This window comes from Orbicella franksi, chromosome 15, assembly GCF_964199315.1.
Source record: "Orbicella franksi chromosome 15, jaOrbFran1.1, whole genome shotgun sequence".
NCBI classification, from domain to species: Eukaryota; Metazoa; Cnidaria; class Anthozoa; order Scleractinia; family Merulinidae; genus Orbicella; species Orbicella franksi.
The window spans coordinates 12,727,200-12,746,309 of NC_138159.1; the positions used below are offsets into that span (position 1 = coordinate 12,727,200).

General features: G+C 39.3%; 1 protein-coding gene across 1 annotated transcript; it reads left to right on the forward strand.

Annotated features, from left to right (window-relative positions):
• The first annotated feature begins 716 nt into the window (after positions 1–716).
• On the forward strand, positions 717–18,851 carry LOC145470837 (MPN domain-containing protein-like). Its single transcript, XM_081454710.1, has 14 exons — positions 717–1,094; positions 3,397–3,653; positions 4,254–4,400; positions 5,247–5,309; positions 5,958–6,268; positions 6,465–6,589; positions 7,854–7,956; positions 14,381–14,477; positions 14,604–14,676; positions 14,902–14,978; positions 15,322–15,490; positions 16,023–16,183; positions 16,799–16,891; positions 18,514–18,851. The coding sequence occupies exons 1-14, from the start codon at positions 1,091–1,093 to the stop codon at positions 18,589–18,591; spliced, it is 1,758 nt and encodes a 585-aa protein (XP_081310836.1). The 5' UTR covers positions 717–1,090; the 3' UTR covers positions 18,592–18,851.
• Positions 18,852–19,110: the final 259 nt, after the last annotated feature.

Consider the following 19,110-nt stretch of genomic DNA (forward strand, 5'->3'; position numbering starts at 1 on the left):
GGAAGAATAAGATCGTTTCCGTTTTTGCCGATTCCGCTTACTGATGACTCCATCGCTTATGATCCAGTGAAAACTAGATTGTTGAAGTCGGAAGCAGAAACGGGAGAACCAGCCAATCACGATGTCTGGAATCGAGTATTGTGAGGTTTGAAGTTTTTAGAAGTTTTCTGTTCGTTTTTCGTGAGCGCTGTTAATGCACTACGAGCGATGAGTAACGTACCAGTCGCTGTCTCTTTTCCTGCTGACGATTGTTTTTGCGCACTGTCACTGCGGAGGTAATGCATCGAGAGCGCCATTCTCGTCCCCAGAGGCCGCGCTCCGTTTGGTCAGCCGCGATTCTTGGTGCTGACCAAAAGGAGCGAGGCCTCTGGGGACGAGAATGCGAGAGCGCACGAATTTGCTAGGATTAAGCGCTCTTGGACGTTTGGTGGCCCTTACTGGTAACATTTGGAATCATTAACTCAACTTATGCAAAAAATTGAAATGTTGCTTCCCGGTTGACTCATAAGCCTTTAGCCTGCCAATGACCCCGGAGACACGCTGGGATTCTGGAGGACATTTTTTCACACGGTTTATCTCTGCAACCATAGTTAGTAGAGGTCTCCTTTACAAACTATGCTGCAACGAAGTCAGTACTCCGCTAATCTTTTTGCATTTCTGACTCAAGTAACTCATAATCTATAAACCACATTGAAAGTTCCAAAAAAAATCTATGTATGAGAAGATTTTCACGCGATCGTTCATAAACTATCCATTATTCAAGAATGAAGGGTTTAAGACTATGTTTTGTAAGAACTAGTGCAAGCTTTTGAGTTCTTTGCCAATATGTTTAGGAATTTCTTCCTACGCATGGTAGAGCCCATATGTCATAGGTCTCCTTGTTTTTTCGCCTGCAAATAGTCGCGCTTTCTTTCTAGTCCCAGGCTCCTCCAACCATCACTCTCCGAAGACGACTCGAAGAATTACGAAGATTACGCGATTCAGCCTGGTTGTGTTCCGAAGATGCGATTCTTCACCACTGTTCCATTGAGCGCACGCTTTCACTTCTAGAGTTGCTTATAGCTGGATTTTTAGCTTTTCATAAGCCGTTATGGGTAAGTCTTTTTCTTTCGTTAACATTTGGTGGTAATTTTTTCGGTAGAATGTTTAATCGGTGTCGCTAGAACCTTAAATTCAACAGTTGTTTACGATAAAAAACGGTGCATTTCACCTGATCGATCGTGCGCTCAAATTAGATCATTTATGAGCTTATTTAAGCTTATAACATAATTTTGGATCAATCTTTGTGCAACATGCAGTCGTACCGTAGTTATCGCCAACTGCCTGCGAGAAGATGATTTTACAGTCAGATACAGTGATTGCAGAGAATGCTCAGACCGCCCTTTTGTTAAGCGCCATTTTGCTGTATACATGTACAAAGGGGCTAGAAAAGGCGCAGGGATTCAGTCCATTTCATCACAAGATTTAAAAAGTTCACCCGTGCTGGAGATCGATCTTGGGCAAGTTCCAAATAAAATGCACTCCAGATTCTGTACCAATGATTGTTTTTAACTGGTTCATATAATTATATGATCCAATAAATTTACGTATACAATCAGTCAGTACCCAGTCTGCAGTCTGCATTTTGTACCTAGTCTGCATTTTTTACCCAGCCTGCAGTCTGCAGTCTGCAGTCTGCATTTTGTTCTAGACAAATTTACAATCGGGGAAAAGAAAGCAGCAAATCAAAAAATGAACCAAATTTGCCTTGAAAGTCTGGGCAACCGACAGTCTCCTCTGCAGCCGTTTTTTGGGATGTCACGCAATGCTTCCCCCAAAGAAATTGTTGCTTACATGCCGACCATATTCCTTTGACAAAATAAGCCAATCACAGCTTCCATTGCATTTTCAGGCATGTTTTCATGCCAAATTTGCCCTTGAAACTTGCCCAATCAGAGATATCTTTTTTGTCTTTGCATCCCATCGTGGGAGATGTCACAAATGAACATGGTGACGCTGGCCTGCGAACACTCTATGGATTTCCAGATTTTGTTTAGGGCTGCCAAATAATACGGGCAACACTTGAAGCAGCTTTGTATGTTCAAAATTTTTGAACTCAATGCTTATTAGAAGCTTGCAATTTAAGAAAATTATTGTCGAGAAGGAAGATATCTTTTTAACTTGCCTAATAAAGAAACCGGGAAATCAAGATTAGTGGCTTTGCTCGATTTGTTGATAGTGAGTTCTGAATGCTGATTCTTTCCTCTTGACCTCAATCTGTAGGAAGCGTAACTTAGCCCTTGGCTAGGCTTGAAAGGCGTCTTGAATTTCTTTTTATAGTATTAACTGTTTCCACTAATTTCTCAGTAGCTCGCTGAAACGTCAAAAGCCGCTTATAACACAATGTCTTCCAAACAAACAATTTACTTTTTTGTATCGTTAACATGGCAGTTAACGTTTACAATTTGCCTTTGTCAGAAAATACATATTTTCTCATTAGCTGAGCATGGCGACGAGCATGTGAAACACTTAGGGCTTTCATTTACAAATTTTTTTGTCCGTCATGATTGTAAATTGCGAACACAGCCTATTTTTCGAGGGGAACACTCGCATGAAACAGAAGCCAGAAGTCCCTCAGTGTTCACCCTGCAGACTACATCCTTTTCGTGTGAAAGCCTACGTCATTCACACTTAGGTATTATGTGATTGGTCTGTTCAACAGAGTGTAAACAAACCACAAACACAAAAGGAAAGAATTGTGGTTCGGATATGAGCAGCTGTTTCTTTTGGGGAAGTGTTGTGTGACATCCCAAAAAATAGCTGCTGAGGAAACTAGGCAACCGACAGCACCTATGTATGCTAGCCCATAGGTTTATGTAGGCCTTGGCCTACCAATGTCCTATCTGGATTTTTTTTAGAACTATTTACAAAGTATAAAGGAAAAAAACAACAATTTGCTGAAGCACTTACACATTTGCAGATGAAAGAAACCCTGTTAGAAGCTATTATATCCAGTTTACTTAGTTTGAAACAACCACAATGTAATTTCACTGGCTGAGTAGGAACTTAAATCCTGCTGAAAATAAAGAGCTGCCAGGGCCAGAAAAGCTAGCTGGGCTTGTAAATGAGCCAGCTCGGTGTTTTCTTAACCACATCCATGGAATACGTGAACAAACTTGTTCAGTTCATATTGAGAAATAATTGTGTTATTATTTTTTTTGCAAGTTTATACACCTCGCCTAAAGATTGGTCCATAAAAAAGAACTCAGTCCAAAGAAAAAGAACTTGACAAATGGTTCCTCATTACTGACCTCGCACTAGTTCAATAACATATTAATTTGAGACTTATCATTTCAACAAATTTAAAACCAATTAAACAAAATCAAACTGCAACATACACGTGTTCTTGTACTACAGCGACAATGGAAGACGATATCGGAGACATGGATGAGGAAGAAAAGATGGAGGAGGATGAAGACGATGTTGAGGATGATGATGATGATGATGATGATGATGATGATGAAGCTGAAACAGAGAAACTGCAAAGTAACACAAAGTCAAAGGGAAGGAGAAAGCCCCGATCAGTACTAACAGGGCGAGGTGTCACCCTTGGCATGCTACTTGATGATGGTGTGATGGAGCCTGGGGAAAAGTGCCTTTCTATAGACTACTTGGTAAGCTTCAGACAACATGCTCTGATTGGCTCAGGGCATGTTTTGTTGAAGGAATGATTTTTCTAGAGATTTCCAAAGATTACCTCAGGATCTCTGGCAATTGGGTCTTCGTAGGTAATGGTCACATGGTACAAAAGAGCAAGCTAATTATTGGGACGTCTGAAAAAAAGCAATTTTGACTATTGAACTTAACTTTGTTTTAGATGCTCCAGTGCATAGCTTGCTCTTCTTTAGCATGGCAGATCCCAAAGATTCCCAAAGATCACACTAGGAGATTTATTTCTCATCTTGGACCTTATCAGAAATTGTGAATTCAAACATTAATTCTCTCCCTATACTGCATGCACATGTAGATTGAAGCTTTCAGTTCAATGGACAGTACTCTTCAAGGGATGTCCAGTTTTCAGACAATTACACCTGAATTCAGAATTTAATTGTATCAGTGCATAATCTTTTACCTTACTGAGCTTTACTTGAAAACTTTGAACTGACTACATGTAGCAAGGATCTAAAATCCCATCAGGATAGAAGGTTCCACTGATACTGTAAAAGTCTTGAACTTTCAAGCCCCTTTGTTCATGAAAATACTCTATGTTTCAGGGTCAGAAATTTGTAGCTGACCTCCAGTCTGATGGTAGGATCAGATGGCCAGAGGCTAATCAAGTGTTTAACTCACCATCGGCTTGGGCAATCTATTGCAAGAGGCTGGTGAATCCCTCCAAGAAATCTGGCTGTGGATGGGCATCTGTAAGTTTCTGATATTGATTCTATTGTTTTATCTATCAGATAGTATGTGTAGTACCTCTTAAAGGTAAGTTATCACCCTCTCGCAAGATGAGAGTCTCATCTTGTGAAATAAGACTTGTATCAAGAGATGATACTCTTTAATTGAGTGACAACGCTTTGGTGACATGTCTTGTGAGACGAGGCTCTTGTGTGGAGAAACTACACGTAGACTCCCATATCGCAAGATGATAACCATACTTATTCTAGTCTCGAGAGGAACAAGACGAGAAGTGGTAACTTACTTTATAGTGGTACTGTATGTTATACGTAAATGGGATTGGTTAACTTTACAGACTGTATTCAACAGCTTACAGACTTCCAGCATGCTTGACTTTGCTTTTTCCAGCTGGGGAGAAATGAATAATAATCAGTTTTTCGCTATTGATTTGTATGGCCCTTTTGCCTGAGCGAAAGATAGACTGACAAAAAATAAAAAATACTTGTTCTGAATCTAACAGGGCAAAGTTCAATCTTGTCTGGCAGGAGGCAGTGATCAGCATGGTATAGTACAGCTTATCGTACAATGTGAACAACATCCATGAAAATCCATGTTCCATGAAAATATTGCAAATTTTGTTACCTTCAAGTTGTTAATTGAGTCTAATTTTGGCGACTGTAATAGGGTCAGCATCTCAGTTTCTAATATGAACTCTTTTCTTTTATTTTAACTGGCTAAATTCTTAATCTTGTCAAAATGTATTGAGAAAAATCATCCAGTAAACTACATTGTAACAGGATGGACCACTGGTCTTATACATGTAGACTATGACATATGGACTAAATGTAATCTTGTTCCCATCTTTTAAGGTGAAATACAAAGGTAAAAAGCTGGACCAGTTTAAGACAACTTGGTTTCGGAAACAAAATCCCGTAAGTATAACAAATTTTGATTTATGTACTGGTAGATTAATATTATACGTACATTATACCAATCTCGTTCCCAGAGCCCACGTGTCTTTTGGTCAGCGCCAAGACATGGAGCTCTGGAATAATCAATTTCCAGACTCCAAGATTTTCGGAGTTACGGTTTCACGGTGCATGCGTGCCTTGGTTTAAAACATGGTAATTTCGTTCCCAGAGCCCAGGTGTCTTTTGGTCAGCGCCAACCAAAAGACACATGAGCTCTGGGAACAAAATTACCATGTTTTAAACCAAGGCACGCATGTGCCGTGAAACCGGAACTCCTAAAATCTTGGAGTCTGGAAATTGATTATTCCAGAGCTCCGTGTCTTGGCACTGACCTAAAGACACATGGGCTCTGGGAACGAGATCAACATTGTACATACTACGTACTGAAATGAAACTGAAGTGAAGCTCCTCCTCCTTTTTATTTACAAGTCAGTTTGATGGTACGTGGTGGTTTTTGCTTACTGGAAGAAATACAATATTTGCATGGCTTGACCTACACCTACCTCTTAGGCACGTTCTCCAAGCTCATCTACTGGCAATGAGTTTAATATTCTTCTTTGTTGCATACACATCACCACCTGAACTGAAACTTTCTCTCTTTCCCAACAGCCATCGTCTAGCCATGGTGAAACACCAACATCTTCTCATAAAGTATCAGCCAGTCTGCCCTTGCAGTCAGTGCCCACCTCGTCACACAAGACATCGACAACTACACAATCCAGCAGTCATGGTGCTGTGCATGCTTCATCGTCATCATCAACCAGTTTGCATTCCCCAATCTTGGCTGTCTCACAGCCAACAGCACATTCAAAGCACTCCACACAGAAGTCTTCAGGATCTGGTTCATCTGGAGGCAGTTCTTGGTCAGGCAACATGAAACCTACGGCCAAAGCACCACATTCAACATCATCAGGTCGAGGGTAAGGATATTGTAAGATTTACATGTACCTGGCTTGTCATGAGGCTATGTTATGGATATTCAGAGTCCAGGGCTTTTTATGGTCACCATTCTTTTATTCTAAACTGTAACCCAGATACACAATGTCCCATGAGCTGAAGGGAATGTATGTATTGTAAATGTTATTAAAAGTTAAATCATCTCTTTTTTCCCCACAGGAGGAAGCCAAACATTGGTTACATTCACCCACCACCTGTAAAATCACCTTCACCTTTCTCACCAACTGCGTTAGCTCCGTCCTCTTCACCAAAGTCTTCCTCAAGTTCTATCAGAAGTCCAGTTGGTAAGTGAAAAAGGTCTTGTTTATTGCCATGGCCTGGCTTCTCCTTGAACATGGGAATACATTGTCATTGCAACACAGTTTAATGTGGTCTGATGGCTAGTGGATTTAAGATTTAGGATCAAGCACTCTGGGTATGAGCTATGCTCAGGGTTATCTTTGGCAAGACACTTTACAATGCAGTACATATTACTACTTTCACAGTACTTCCCTGACTCTCCACCCAGGGGTAGCTGTAAGGGCAACTAACAAAATGGTTGCATTACTCTATGGCTAGCTACATAAGCAGGCAAGATGAACCAAATCCTCCACTGTGATTGGCTACCCAAGCAGGCAAGATGGTACTACATGTATCTTGCCTGTTCAGGATTACTCACTGTGTCCCTCAAGAAAAAAGTGTTCTTTTTCCATATAATACATCCTTTATAGACCAATTATTATTATTATTATTGTTATAGACCAGTTATTATTTAGTTAGCAGATGACTTGTATGGGCCCTTGCCCATCAGGCAAGTGAGAATGAATGTTACTTGCCCGGCAGGAAAATCTACTTGTCCTGGATGGCTGGAGGGCACTTTTTCTAAACTCTGATCTTGCAAAAGCTAAATTACTACAAAACTCACCTGATAACATAATTTAGCCCTTATTAACCGAGCAGGAGGTCTGTATGGGAGAATCTTGACCAAGGTCATGAGTACAGACTGAACACAGTGAGGTCTGTACACACGACCAAGGTCAAGATTCTCCCATTCAGACTGACTATGCTCAGTTAATAAGATGTTTATTATATGGCAAACAAAAAAAATTTAAGTTGTTTAGTGTAACTGGTTTGTACTAACTGACATACTCTTGCGAATGGCAATGAGCTGAACTAAAATTCTGCCAAAGTTTGCTCATCCTCTTTACTTTTTTTCCTCATCAGGCTTTTGGCACTTCCATAAATAAAATTAATATTGTTATAAGAAAACAGTCAATGATTTTTCAATTTAGTTTGCAACTTTTTCACTGCAAAACATTACCGGTCTAGATGCTGGTCTTGCAGATGGGAAAATCTAGACCTCTTTTAATATTGATTTAAGCCAATCAAATTCTTGAATTTAGTAGTTCCCAGTCCTTGTGAGACAGAGCCATATAATAATACAAAATATGAGTATAAACATCTGTAGAGTGCTGTGTGCAATTTAATTTGTGCAGTGGTAGACTCAAAACCCTTACATATACTTGGGAATTGTTTAGTACCACTCACAGTAATGGTTAATGGTTACAGATATACCCAGCCCTCTATTGTCTCCAACCAGCTCAGGAAGTAGGAAGCGATCAGCTGTCAGGGCTCGACAATCAATCAAGTACACAATGTTGACTCCTGACAGGTGAGAGAAATACAATTGTCATGTCAGGCACTCAAAATAGAATGGAAAACTGTCTTGAGAAGTGATGTACTGCATGGTACAGTGTAACTCTGAAATACTTTTAATTAATTTTAGTTACAGCTGTACATGTTTAAAACAAACCCACAGTTATCAATATGTGGTTAATGAATGTGAGGTTTGCTTTTGCCTTGAAGTGTTATTGTATGCAAGAGGGAACTGTTTTGTCACTTTCCATATACCAATAAGAGCTATAAGGTGCTTGGAAAATTTCATGTATGTGGTGAAATGTTGCTTTGAGTACAGTACCGCTCAAAAGTAAGTTACCACCGTCTCGCGAGACGCGTCTCGTTTCTCGCGAGACTCGTCTCGAGAGAAACGAGACGAGTCTCGTTAGAAACGAGACGAGTCTCGTTTCTCGCGAGTGCACTGGAAGTACCAATGCTACGCATTCGTTGGTATTCGAAACCTGTTTTGTTAATAAGACGTCTGTATCGTATCGTATCGATTAGCGCGGTAGACACGATTTTCATTCTCATCAGCAATGCGTGTGTACCATGTGTGTATTATAAATTCTCAAGCGTCCAGTATTGTTTCATATACATCGACCAAACCTTTTTTTATTCCAGCCAGACTTGCTTAACGTTTAGTTTTTGTAAATACATGCACGATAAAAGTTGAAGGTATGTGAATCGTCGGCAAGTTAGTCACTATGTTTACAAATATGTTTTACAGTTATATTAATTCTGTTGTTTGTATAGATCTTAAAAAAAAAGTTTGTTCGCAACCCTAAACGTGATTCATACAGTTGATAATGTAGTGTTCATGAAACAACTTGTGGAGTTTTGTCACCCGATCTACGTGTTGGAAGTTAAAGCCGCGATCGTGATCACTAAGTCAACACAGCAGCGCCGCCTGTGTTTTGCCAACTACATGTATCGCTCCCAACTGATTTGTCGGGAAACTCGACGAACTTTTTATCCAAAGACTGCGAACATACGAAACGACGCTAAGTGTTCCGTCGAATAATTTAATATTCAAACTTGCGAACACACGCTTTGCACATAAGCCTCGAACTTTTTATTCAAAAGTTGTGAGCACGCCACGCTTTGATCATACTTCACTTCACTTTACATTCGAATAACTAATTTATTCAAACTTGTGAACGCTCGCTTTGCACATGAAATCCGAGTTGACTAACTTTTTATTCATACTTGTGTACGCTTGAGAACACACGCTTTGTAAACATAAGGAATCTCGACTACCTTTTGAACACACACTTTAATCACTGAGCCTCGACCAACTTTTTATCCATATTTGTATTCACACGCTTTTTGCCACATCAAACCTCTAACATTTTATTCACACTTGTGAACACATGCGACACCACACTTTGATCATGAAACTTCAGCTAACATTTTATTCAAACTTGTGAACATGCGACACCACGCTTTGATCATGAAACCTCGACTAACTTTTTATTCATACTCGTAAACATGTTAAACCACGTTTTGATCATGAAACCTCGACTAACTTTTTATTCATACTCGTAAACATGCTAAACCACGCTTTGATCATGAAACCTCGACTAACTTTTTATTCATACTCGTAAAAATGCTAAACCACGTTTTGATCATGAAACCTCGACTAACTTTTTATTCATACTCGTAAACATGTTAAACCACGCTTTGATCATGAAACCTCGACTGACTTTTTATTCATACTCGTAAACATGTTAAACCACGCTTTGATCATGAAACCTCGACTGACTTTTTATTGATACTCGTAAAAATGCTAAACCACGCTTTGATCATGAAACCTCGACTAACTTTTTATTCATACTCGTAAACATGCTAAACCACGCTTTGATCATGAAACCTCGACTGACTTTTTATTCACAGTTTACAGCCAAACGTTTCTTCTAGGTACTCTAAGTGAAAACTTATCACGTGTTGTTAAGTACGCGACCGTAATTGCGAATGTCAACAATATGCGCTTCAACTTTTTGAAATAAACTTTTTCTGGGTGTTTTGAATGTAAATATAGTATGATTTTTGTGCATGTATCATGAAACTTAGCTGATAAAATGATCTCGAACATGATACATTTATTGTTGATCACGACTTTTTTAGGAGTGGTGGCTCCTAAAGGAGCCGTTTTGTTGTTAAAGTGTAATGTTCGACGATGACAGGATTTTCTCTAGGTTAGCTCTGAAAAGAGCTGTTGTTAATGCCCAGATGCACGGCCTTCTCGCTGAACTACCAATGGCACAACCTTCTGTAAATGGTCGATGTACGTCGAGCACTTCTCTGCCGTCATTCTTTCTTGCCAAAATCGCGTTATTCCGCCAAGAAGCTCGTCCTTCGTTGTGGGCTTTACGTTGGTGCGAAGGAAGTGTTTAAGTTCATGCCAGATAAGCTCGATAGGGTTCAGGTCTGGGCTCTCCGGGGGGGTCTTCCACCAGTTGATTCCACTCCGATCCATGAAGTCTTGTGCTAGACGGCTTGTGTGCTTAGGGTCGTTGTCTTGCTGGAAGCGATGACCATCAGGAAATCGAGACTGAATGAAGGGCAGAAGGGTCTTTTCCAAGATTTCGTTGACATAAAACGTCGCATCCATGTTCCCAGAGAAGATTAGAACTCTAGTCGGTCCTCTTTTCGAGATACCGGCCCAGATGTGTACTTTGAAAGGATGCTTGGCTCGTCCTTTCAGCTTCGGCTGCTCCCACCTGCGACGGAAGCATAGCTTGGCGTGCTTTTCCATATGAACGGAACATTCATCTGTGAAGATGACATCATCGAACTGCTCGTTGTCTTCCACACACTTCAGACAGAACTCCAGTCGTTTGGCGCGGTTCGTCTCGCGTATCAGCTGGCAGTATTTCGTGCCAGTCTGAACCCACCCGAGCTTCTGCCTCAGCCTCTTCAGCTTGCTCTCAGAGAAGTCGACGCCGAACTGTTCCTGGAGCTTTTTGCCAAGCTTCGGTGCTGTGAGTTCGTCATTCTTCTCCATTTCAGCATCAATAAAGTTCAATACTTCTGGCGTGACATTTTTATTTGGACGACCTGGTAGAGGGGCATTCGAAAATGACTGCCTTTCCTGGAAACGTTTTAAAAAGCGCCTCACACTGAGACGACTTATTTGGCAGTCATCATCGCCAAGAATTTTCACAATTTGACTAATATTTCTGTTTTGTTCTCGAAGCCTGACAATTTTTGCTTTTTGTTCATTCGTTAAGCGACCCATGATTGAAAGGAATGCTCTTACTGTTGAGTGAGATGCAACTGTCATTCAATACATTTTAACAAGAAAAACATAACTAGCCAATTAGGTATCAATAAAATTTCAATACATTTTAAAAAGCCAATGAGCATCAGGAAATTTGGATCCACCATTAACAATGAAAAATTTAAATACTCAGTAGCCAATCAATGACAAGGAATTTGGATCCGTTTTTAAACAAAGGACTTGTTACACGCACTATAAAAGCACCCCTGCGTTTCTAAAAACACCACAGTAATTTGATTACTCTGACAATCGTCACGTGCATCGTTAAGAGAAAAACACTCACAACAAAATGGCCGCCAGAAAATTATGTCGCGAGACACAATTACCTTCAAAGGCACTGTTTTTTTTCCCCGAAGAGGGTAAGACTGGCATTGCTCCTACACGGTTGATTTTGGAAAAGAGAGCAGCTGCAGTTGGCGTGGACGTCACCATTAACTGGCAGGGGGAGCATGTTCCCGCTAAAATAGTTGCATTAAGTGGTAAGTACAGATGTAATAATTGCGTTAACTTTTTTTAAGCTTATCAACTCACCTTCGTGAAACGTCGTTGAACTCACGGCAACTTTTGTAACCAACAAAGTGATTAGTGACTAAAGAAACTCAGGTGCTGTGTTGGCGGACAAGTTGAAAACGTCAGCTTTTCATCAAATTCGTTACAACAGTAAAATTTACCTTTATCAAGTATAAGTTGATAATCAACTAAATTTTTGTAACCGCTTGATTTTCCTTGGTAGATCATTATCAAGTCTTGCACGAGAAGGATCTGGCCTTTTCTCAGGAGTACCTTAGAGGCGACGATAAGGAAAACCAGGCACAACAAAGTTTGCAGGATATTTCAAATGTTATGGGAAGGTTCGGTCAGGGATCCACGGAAAATATTGTTTCACGGGGAAGTGGAGGAAATCGAATTTTAGGGGACATTTCAAATGTTATGGAACGGGCAAGCGCTTTGGAAGAGGGTGATAAGGAAATTGGTAATGTTTCACGGGAGCAGTCGTTGGGGGAGGAGGATAAAATATTTATGGGGGAGGCATTACTTTTGAAGCGTTCAAGTTGTAGTGTGGGAAATTTCGCCGCTAAGTTTTTAAGCGTTATCTTTAAGCCGGAGGAATTAATTAACCGTAACTGTACTGGGACTCGGGGAAAGTGGCAGCTGAATGCTGCGAAAATAGATATTGTGAAAAGGTATGCTCTAAAAATGTATCCATGTACCCCAGCACAAGAGGACTTAGTATGGAGGAAATGTATTATTGCTATCGACGAATTTTTGCGAAGGAAAAAGCGTGATGGCCGGGAACGACGAGATTAAATAAGCTCTATTTTTAATGTTACAGTAATTAATTCATATGTTTGAGTGCGCTAAAATCCGCTTTCTTAGATTGAACCCTAACGGCCAGTTTGTGCGAAACAGGCCAATTTGTGTGAAAAAATGAATTCATCAGTCTTAAAATCGGAGATTCTCACGTGTTCAAGTTCATATATGAAAGATTGAGAGACAACAGCATAGTTTCGCGGATTTAAGCGCGCTCAAGTACAGTATTGCCGTTCGAAGAGAAAAGTTTCCGTTGTCATGAATGTAATTTAGAAAAGATCACGACTCTTAGACTAGCTGGCCAATGTTAATAATAGTTATGTGCAAATGTGGTAATAAAAGTGCGTTTCAGTGTTCAGAAGTCGGATCATGTATCTTATGGCAGGCCTAGACCGCTGTATCGACCGATATATAAAATGTTTATTCACATACCGCTTGAGATCTTCGTTGTCGAGCGACAAAAATTCTATCTGTTAAAGAGAGTGTATTGTGCCATTGGAAAAAAACGATTTATATCAAATAGAATCAGCGACGCTTTGCAAAACAAACTTCATTTGCGTATTAAATCGACTGCCGCTAGACAGAACTTCCCCTTGTAGAAACATTGAGTTAATGTAAACGTCGCATCACATAAACATTATTAGAAACTCCTGTCTTCAAAGATATAGTATTTTACCGTTTGAATAAACGATTTATGCCAAATAGAACTGGATATATATTTTTAGTGTTTGCATTGACGTTTCGGAGAACAATAAAAGTTCATTATGTTGTCGACTTGTCGACGCGTGCCGCTAGACAAAACTCGCGCTGGCAGAAAAATTTAAAACTACGTGTAATGTAAACGGCGCATCTCAGAAACCTTGATAAAAACTCCTGTCTTCAAAGATATCGTATTTCAGCGTTTGAATGAACGATTTATGCCAAATAGAACCGGAGATATCATTTTTTTCAACAATTTCCGTGACGCTTTCATGACTCCCATTCACAATTGACTCGCTGGCGCATGCCGAAAGCCGGAACGTTTTTCTTCTACGCAAAATTAAACGTTTGTTTGAGCGAGGAAATGTAGGTAACTGAATCATTCAGAGTGAGCAAGATTCGCAAAATCAACTCTTTGCCCCCTTGATCGCACGAATTGAAACGCATGTAACTCTACTTGTAGTTACGTTCGACGTTCGATATTACCTTTGTTCGATATGAATCGAGCAAACGATCGATGCATATTTTATTTTGGACGGTCCCATCGATTTGACAACGAACTGCAGAGCGGCAATCGTTACCCGTAACCGGTTTCTTACGCGTAATATACGCCATACTAAACGCTTCAGTGATTCTCGAGAGAAACGAGACGCGGCTCGCGAGAAACGAGAAACGTCTCGAGAGAAACGAGACTCGTCTCGCGAGAAACGAGACGAGAGGTGGTAACTTACTTTTGAGCGGTACTGTATGTGATATCTTCTCTGTAGCTTCCAAGGTCGTTGTATTTCAATTTTTACCTCTGCTTTTAATACTTACAGCCGTAAGGCTGCACGCAAGCAATCACTGTAAATTTCCCCATATTTGTTTATTAATTGGTCTAATAAGTTATTGGTCCCAGACTCCTTAAACTGGTTTGAAAAATATAAACTGACCATTTGGAAAAATGCAAAGCAGAGGGAAAATTGAACCATAATAGCAACCTGTAACTTTGCCTTTGACTCGAAAGCCACACCAAAAAATTGTAAATTATATTAGTTGAATTGGGAAGAAGTCATGTTTACACTAAACGGAGATCTTGGTTCATGCACTTAAACTTGAATGCTCAAGATTGTTTCACTTGTTGTTAAAGTGATCCACATACTCTGGTTGAACTTGTGAACTTCAGTGCCATAGGAAAAATGCAGCCATTTTCTGTGGATATTTCAACAAACTGTCTTTTACTCATGGTGGGTATCAACTTTTAACGTACAATTTTTGATCAAATGTTATTTGTGTTTTTGAGCTGTAAGACATCTTCCTAAATTCCAGAAGGTTAAATCAGTGAATTATTGTATTTAATCATTTTATTTCAGGATTACCACTGTCATCTGACATCAAGTGAAGTTGTGGGATATCTAGCCGGACAGTTTGACCCACAAACACACCGTAAGTGAAACTGTCACAGACTGCATGTTTTTCTCTGATGATGACATACGTGTAAGCAGTCCAACAGATAAACTGTACATGTAAATGCAAAATCCTTGTTTGAAGCCCTCAGGGCTTATGAAACGTCTTATGAGTTTTTAGGGTGAGCTTACAGTAAAAGTTGTCCAATGTACTTTTTGATATACCAGGGGAGTCATTCTTCCTTATAAACATATTTCTTTTTAGACATGAAGATTGTCCAGGCTTTTCCATGTCGCTGCCGATTTGCAGACAAAGAAAATGCACCAAAAGTAGAAGAAGAGGTATGATAATAAGTTAGGTAGTCGGAAAGAAGAAAAAGATTTTACTGTTATTATATTAAGAAAGATATACAATGTTCTAATTTCTGTTCAGAGTATATAGTTGGTGTACAAGTCTGTAATGCATTGACAGCACAGTAGGCAACCAACAGAAAATGTTAACTCTTAGGATACCTGAGAATTCATCCAAAGTGGAATGTCATATAATTACCAGTCCATCAGTACTGTTTTTGTTGAAGAGTTGCACAATTTGGAAATAGAAAAGGCTATTAATGCTGCTGCATTTTTGTAACTCAACAGTTTGATTTTTAATGATTTATATTTCATAATATTTTGTCTGTGGCAGGTGCAGAATGCTATTGCACAGCGAGGTCTTATTCTTGTGGGATGGTATCACAGTCACCCGTCATATCAGCCTGATCCATCAGTCCAAGACATTCACAATCAGCTTAAATATCAGAGCATCTTGCAACAGGAAAATGCACCTTATGGGCCTTGCCTGGGTATTATAGTGTGTAAGTACTTCAGGGATTTTATCCGGGGGCAGCGGGGGTACTCCCTTATATGGGCTATATAGGTATGTGCGGCCCCAAAGGGTATGGTTTTTCAGCTGTTTTGGTCATAAATTGGGTATGGTTTTTGTACTCTATTCTTAAATTAGGTATGTTGTTTAGAAGAAGCAACTTTTTCATCATTATTGATAAGACCATAAGCAAAAGCCCTTGAAAAATTACGTCGAGGGCAACTGTGTCAGCCGCAACAGTCATAAACAGGGTATCAAATTTTTGGTCTGGTCATAAATAGGGTAGGGAAAATCACAGAATTTGGTCATAAATAGGGTGAGGGTTTTGGGAAGCCCCCTCCCCACCAAATTTTTCTAAGAGTAACCCCCCAGGATTTTATCCCAAGGATAAATAACGCTGGTGGATAGCAAAACTAAGCAACTGATTTTCTGTCCATTTTATTGGACATTGTTTTCAGATTAATCCTAATCCTGCTCATTCTGCATGTTCTGCAATGCTTACAGTACTTTTCTTTTTATATCAGCTCCCTATGACACTTACAGACCAACAAAAGAATCAGTTATGCGTGCCTTCTGGGTTCAAGCATCACCAGACAGCCAACCTCATAAGCTTGGTGTTCCCATGCTCATTAACACAACTCTACATCAAGACCAGTTTCTCACCCAGGATCTTCTCAATGAACTGGTAAGCATGATCAATAAAGGGATCTTTTCACATGTATAATATACTTTGACTTTTTAAATGAAGTGTACATGGTTAAGATTATTTTGAGTCTTGTCAATCTTATTGTATGGATCTTGCCATCTACTGGTCTGCAACAGAGACAACTCTTTGAGGTCTCTGGGAGAAGGACTGTTTTCTTTTGACCTGCAAGAGGGTTTTATACACAAGTCTACCATGGGGTAGGGCCTAAGTGCCCCATAGCACCAGAGCTTATCTCTGTCAGTTTCAGTTGCCTGAAGTAAAGAAAAAGTCTGCATATGAGCCAAGCAGCTCATCAGGATATCTTCAGTTTCTGTAGCATTTAGTGACTAGGAGAATTTCTACTCCCCCCTGGATGGGATGCTAGTCCATTGCAGGTCTAGGATTACCCCCAGCATTAAATTTGTTGGTACCTACACTGTACTTGTACACCTGGGTGGAGAGAGGCACTGTGAGAGTGAAGTGTCTTGGTCAAGAACACAGCACAGTGTCCCAGGCCAGGGCTTGAACTCAGACCACTTGATGTAGAGTCAAGCTCACTATCCATCAGCCACTGGTCCTCCACAAGTTACATGTAAACTTTTTGTTATTTTTCAGAGATGGATGTGGAGTTTTTACAAAGGTAGTCCAGACACTATCAACTTTAATAACTCCTGGCATGGAAACCAAACATACCTCGACAAAGTGAAGGTATGCAGCACAATTAATTTAATGGCCAGTCTGTTTTGGATTGTAATTTGTTGGTGAATCTTTGCCTATTTTTAAATGAAATTTAAAATTTTTGACTGAAAAGTATGCACTAGCTTGACTCATCATGTTTCCTAAAACTTTGGCCTTTGAATCCCTGCACTCAAACCATTTGAACGCAATTTCGAATCCTGTTCAGAGCCTGAAATTTTCTTAGGTCATTTTTCCAGTAGTATTATGGCTGCATTCACATCTTTCATTCTTTCATTATTTAATTGCTACTGTTGGACATCTATTACCATGGAATTCATATACTTGAGCTGATTATTACATCCACTGAACACATAGGGCCAAACCCACACACAACCACTCTCATGTGGCTTTGATAGTTCAGTTGGTAGAGCATTGAACTGGTAACGCAAAGGTTGTGGGTTCGAATCCCGTTCAGAGCCTGAAATTTTTTTCAGGTCATTTTTCCAGTAGTATTATGGCTGCGTTCGCATCTTTCATTCTTTCATGCTTCATACTAAGTTTACTTTTTAGTATTCTGTCAGTTGTGCTTGAAATAACCTCCCCAATACCTTATAATGTTAGTTTGCAATGGATTTTTATATTGCTATCTGCAGAAAAACCAATGCCCAATATTTAAAGAATTTTAATCCTGGAGAAAGTAAATATTAAATTATTGCATGTTTAGGGTTAGTCACCATAAAATTGTCAACCTTCCAGCTAGTAACCTGAGCTCTGCAAAGGTGGTTTAGGCCAGATGGGAAATATCTTGGTCATTTTGTGCACAAACAAGTGCTAGGTCTGGACACAACAACCACCAGCCAAATGTCAGTGAATATGTGCTCTTATTACATAGCAAGGTAGTCTTGAGGTAAATCTGAGAGTTCTGGCACTGCTTCTTTATTGGTCAAGATTTTGCTATACATGGAAACATTCAAAAGCCCTTATTATTTTTGTTTTTAAAAGCTGCATCAAAATTTCCCAAAACAACTAGACAAGTGCCTCATAATAAACTACTTACTAACTTAACTTGAGCCGCACTGGGGAATATTGACCCTTGCTCATTTTTATACTGACCTCACTGCACTTGGTCTGCACTGCCATGACTTCATACCAGTGCTCCCCATTATTGCCCTAGCACTAGGTTAGTGAAAGGTTAATATTAACGCTGTTAATAGTGCATGAGACGATAAGGCACATAATTTATCAACTTATAATAACAAGGGATGAAAATTTTGCAGCGTTAAATTATTTTACAGCGTGAACATTTTAGTTCATGAAATTTCCTCCAAAGACTGATTTTGAACATTCTACTTAGTGTATACATGTATTTCATTGTGATCATGAATCTTCTCACTGTGTCTTCTTAGTATGTTGGAGAAATTTCACCCACATGCCAGTCATTTTTTTTTTTTTTTTTTCACTTTCACGGCCAGAACCTTTTAAAAGCTATCTGGATAAGCCCTGAAATCATGTGAGGGGTCACACTATACTGTTACAGCAAATCACAACTTGTAAATGCTTTTATTTTGTGCAGCAGCATTTATTTATGTGACTGTATGGTTGGTTGACAAAAATTTAATTGCAAAATATCTTCTTTTTGTCTTTTTTTACAGTCTTCTCTGATAAAAAAGTTCCCAACAGACCAAACAGATGGAAGATTTCTAGAATTCATCAACACACTGCTTACCTAAAACACCCTTTAATTAACAAATTGTATTAAGTACCATTTTGTGTCCACATTGTGCATTGTATATTAAATTATTTTTAAAAACGTTGTATTTCGATGTGTGCCCAGTTATTGAAATTTTTGTATTAAGGACGAGACGTTAGCATATCTGTAATATTTTTCAGGTAAAAATGTATTTATAACGTTGAAATACACTTTATTTCGTTTGTCTGGTTAGTTTAGATAATGTGCAAAAAGGATACTTTATAAAGAGATGTGCATAAATTCTGTACTTTAATGTGTAATGAATATAATCCTATATTTGAATCATTACCACTAATCAAAAACTTTGACAAGTGGCAGCATTATGGCAACCTTCACAGTCACTCCATGTGATTGGCATTTTATCTTGAAATTCATGATAAAATATTATCATAAGAAAACATGTACAAGCTAATGAAGATGCAGGAACTGACGCAAAAGAGAAATTTTAATTAAATAATAATTATTATAATTGTATTATCTTAAATTCTTTTCGCCACCC

Coding starts and splice junctions, on each gene's coding strand:
- LOC145470837 (XM_081454710.1), top strand. Junction 3,654..4,253: donor GCCTTTCTATAGACTACTTG/GTAAGCTTCAGA, acceptor TCTATGTTTCAG/GGTCAGAAATTTGTAGCTGA. Junction 16,892..18,513: donor CATACCTCGACAAAGTGAAG/GTATGCAGCACA, acceptor CTTTTTTTACAG/TCTTCTCTGATAAAAAAGTT.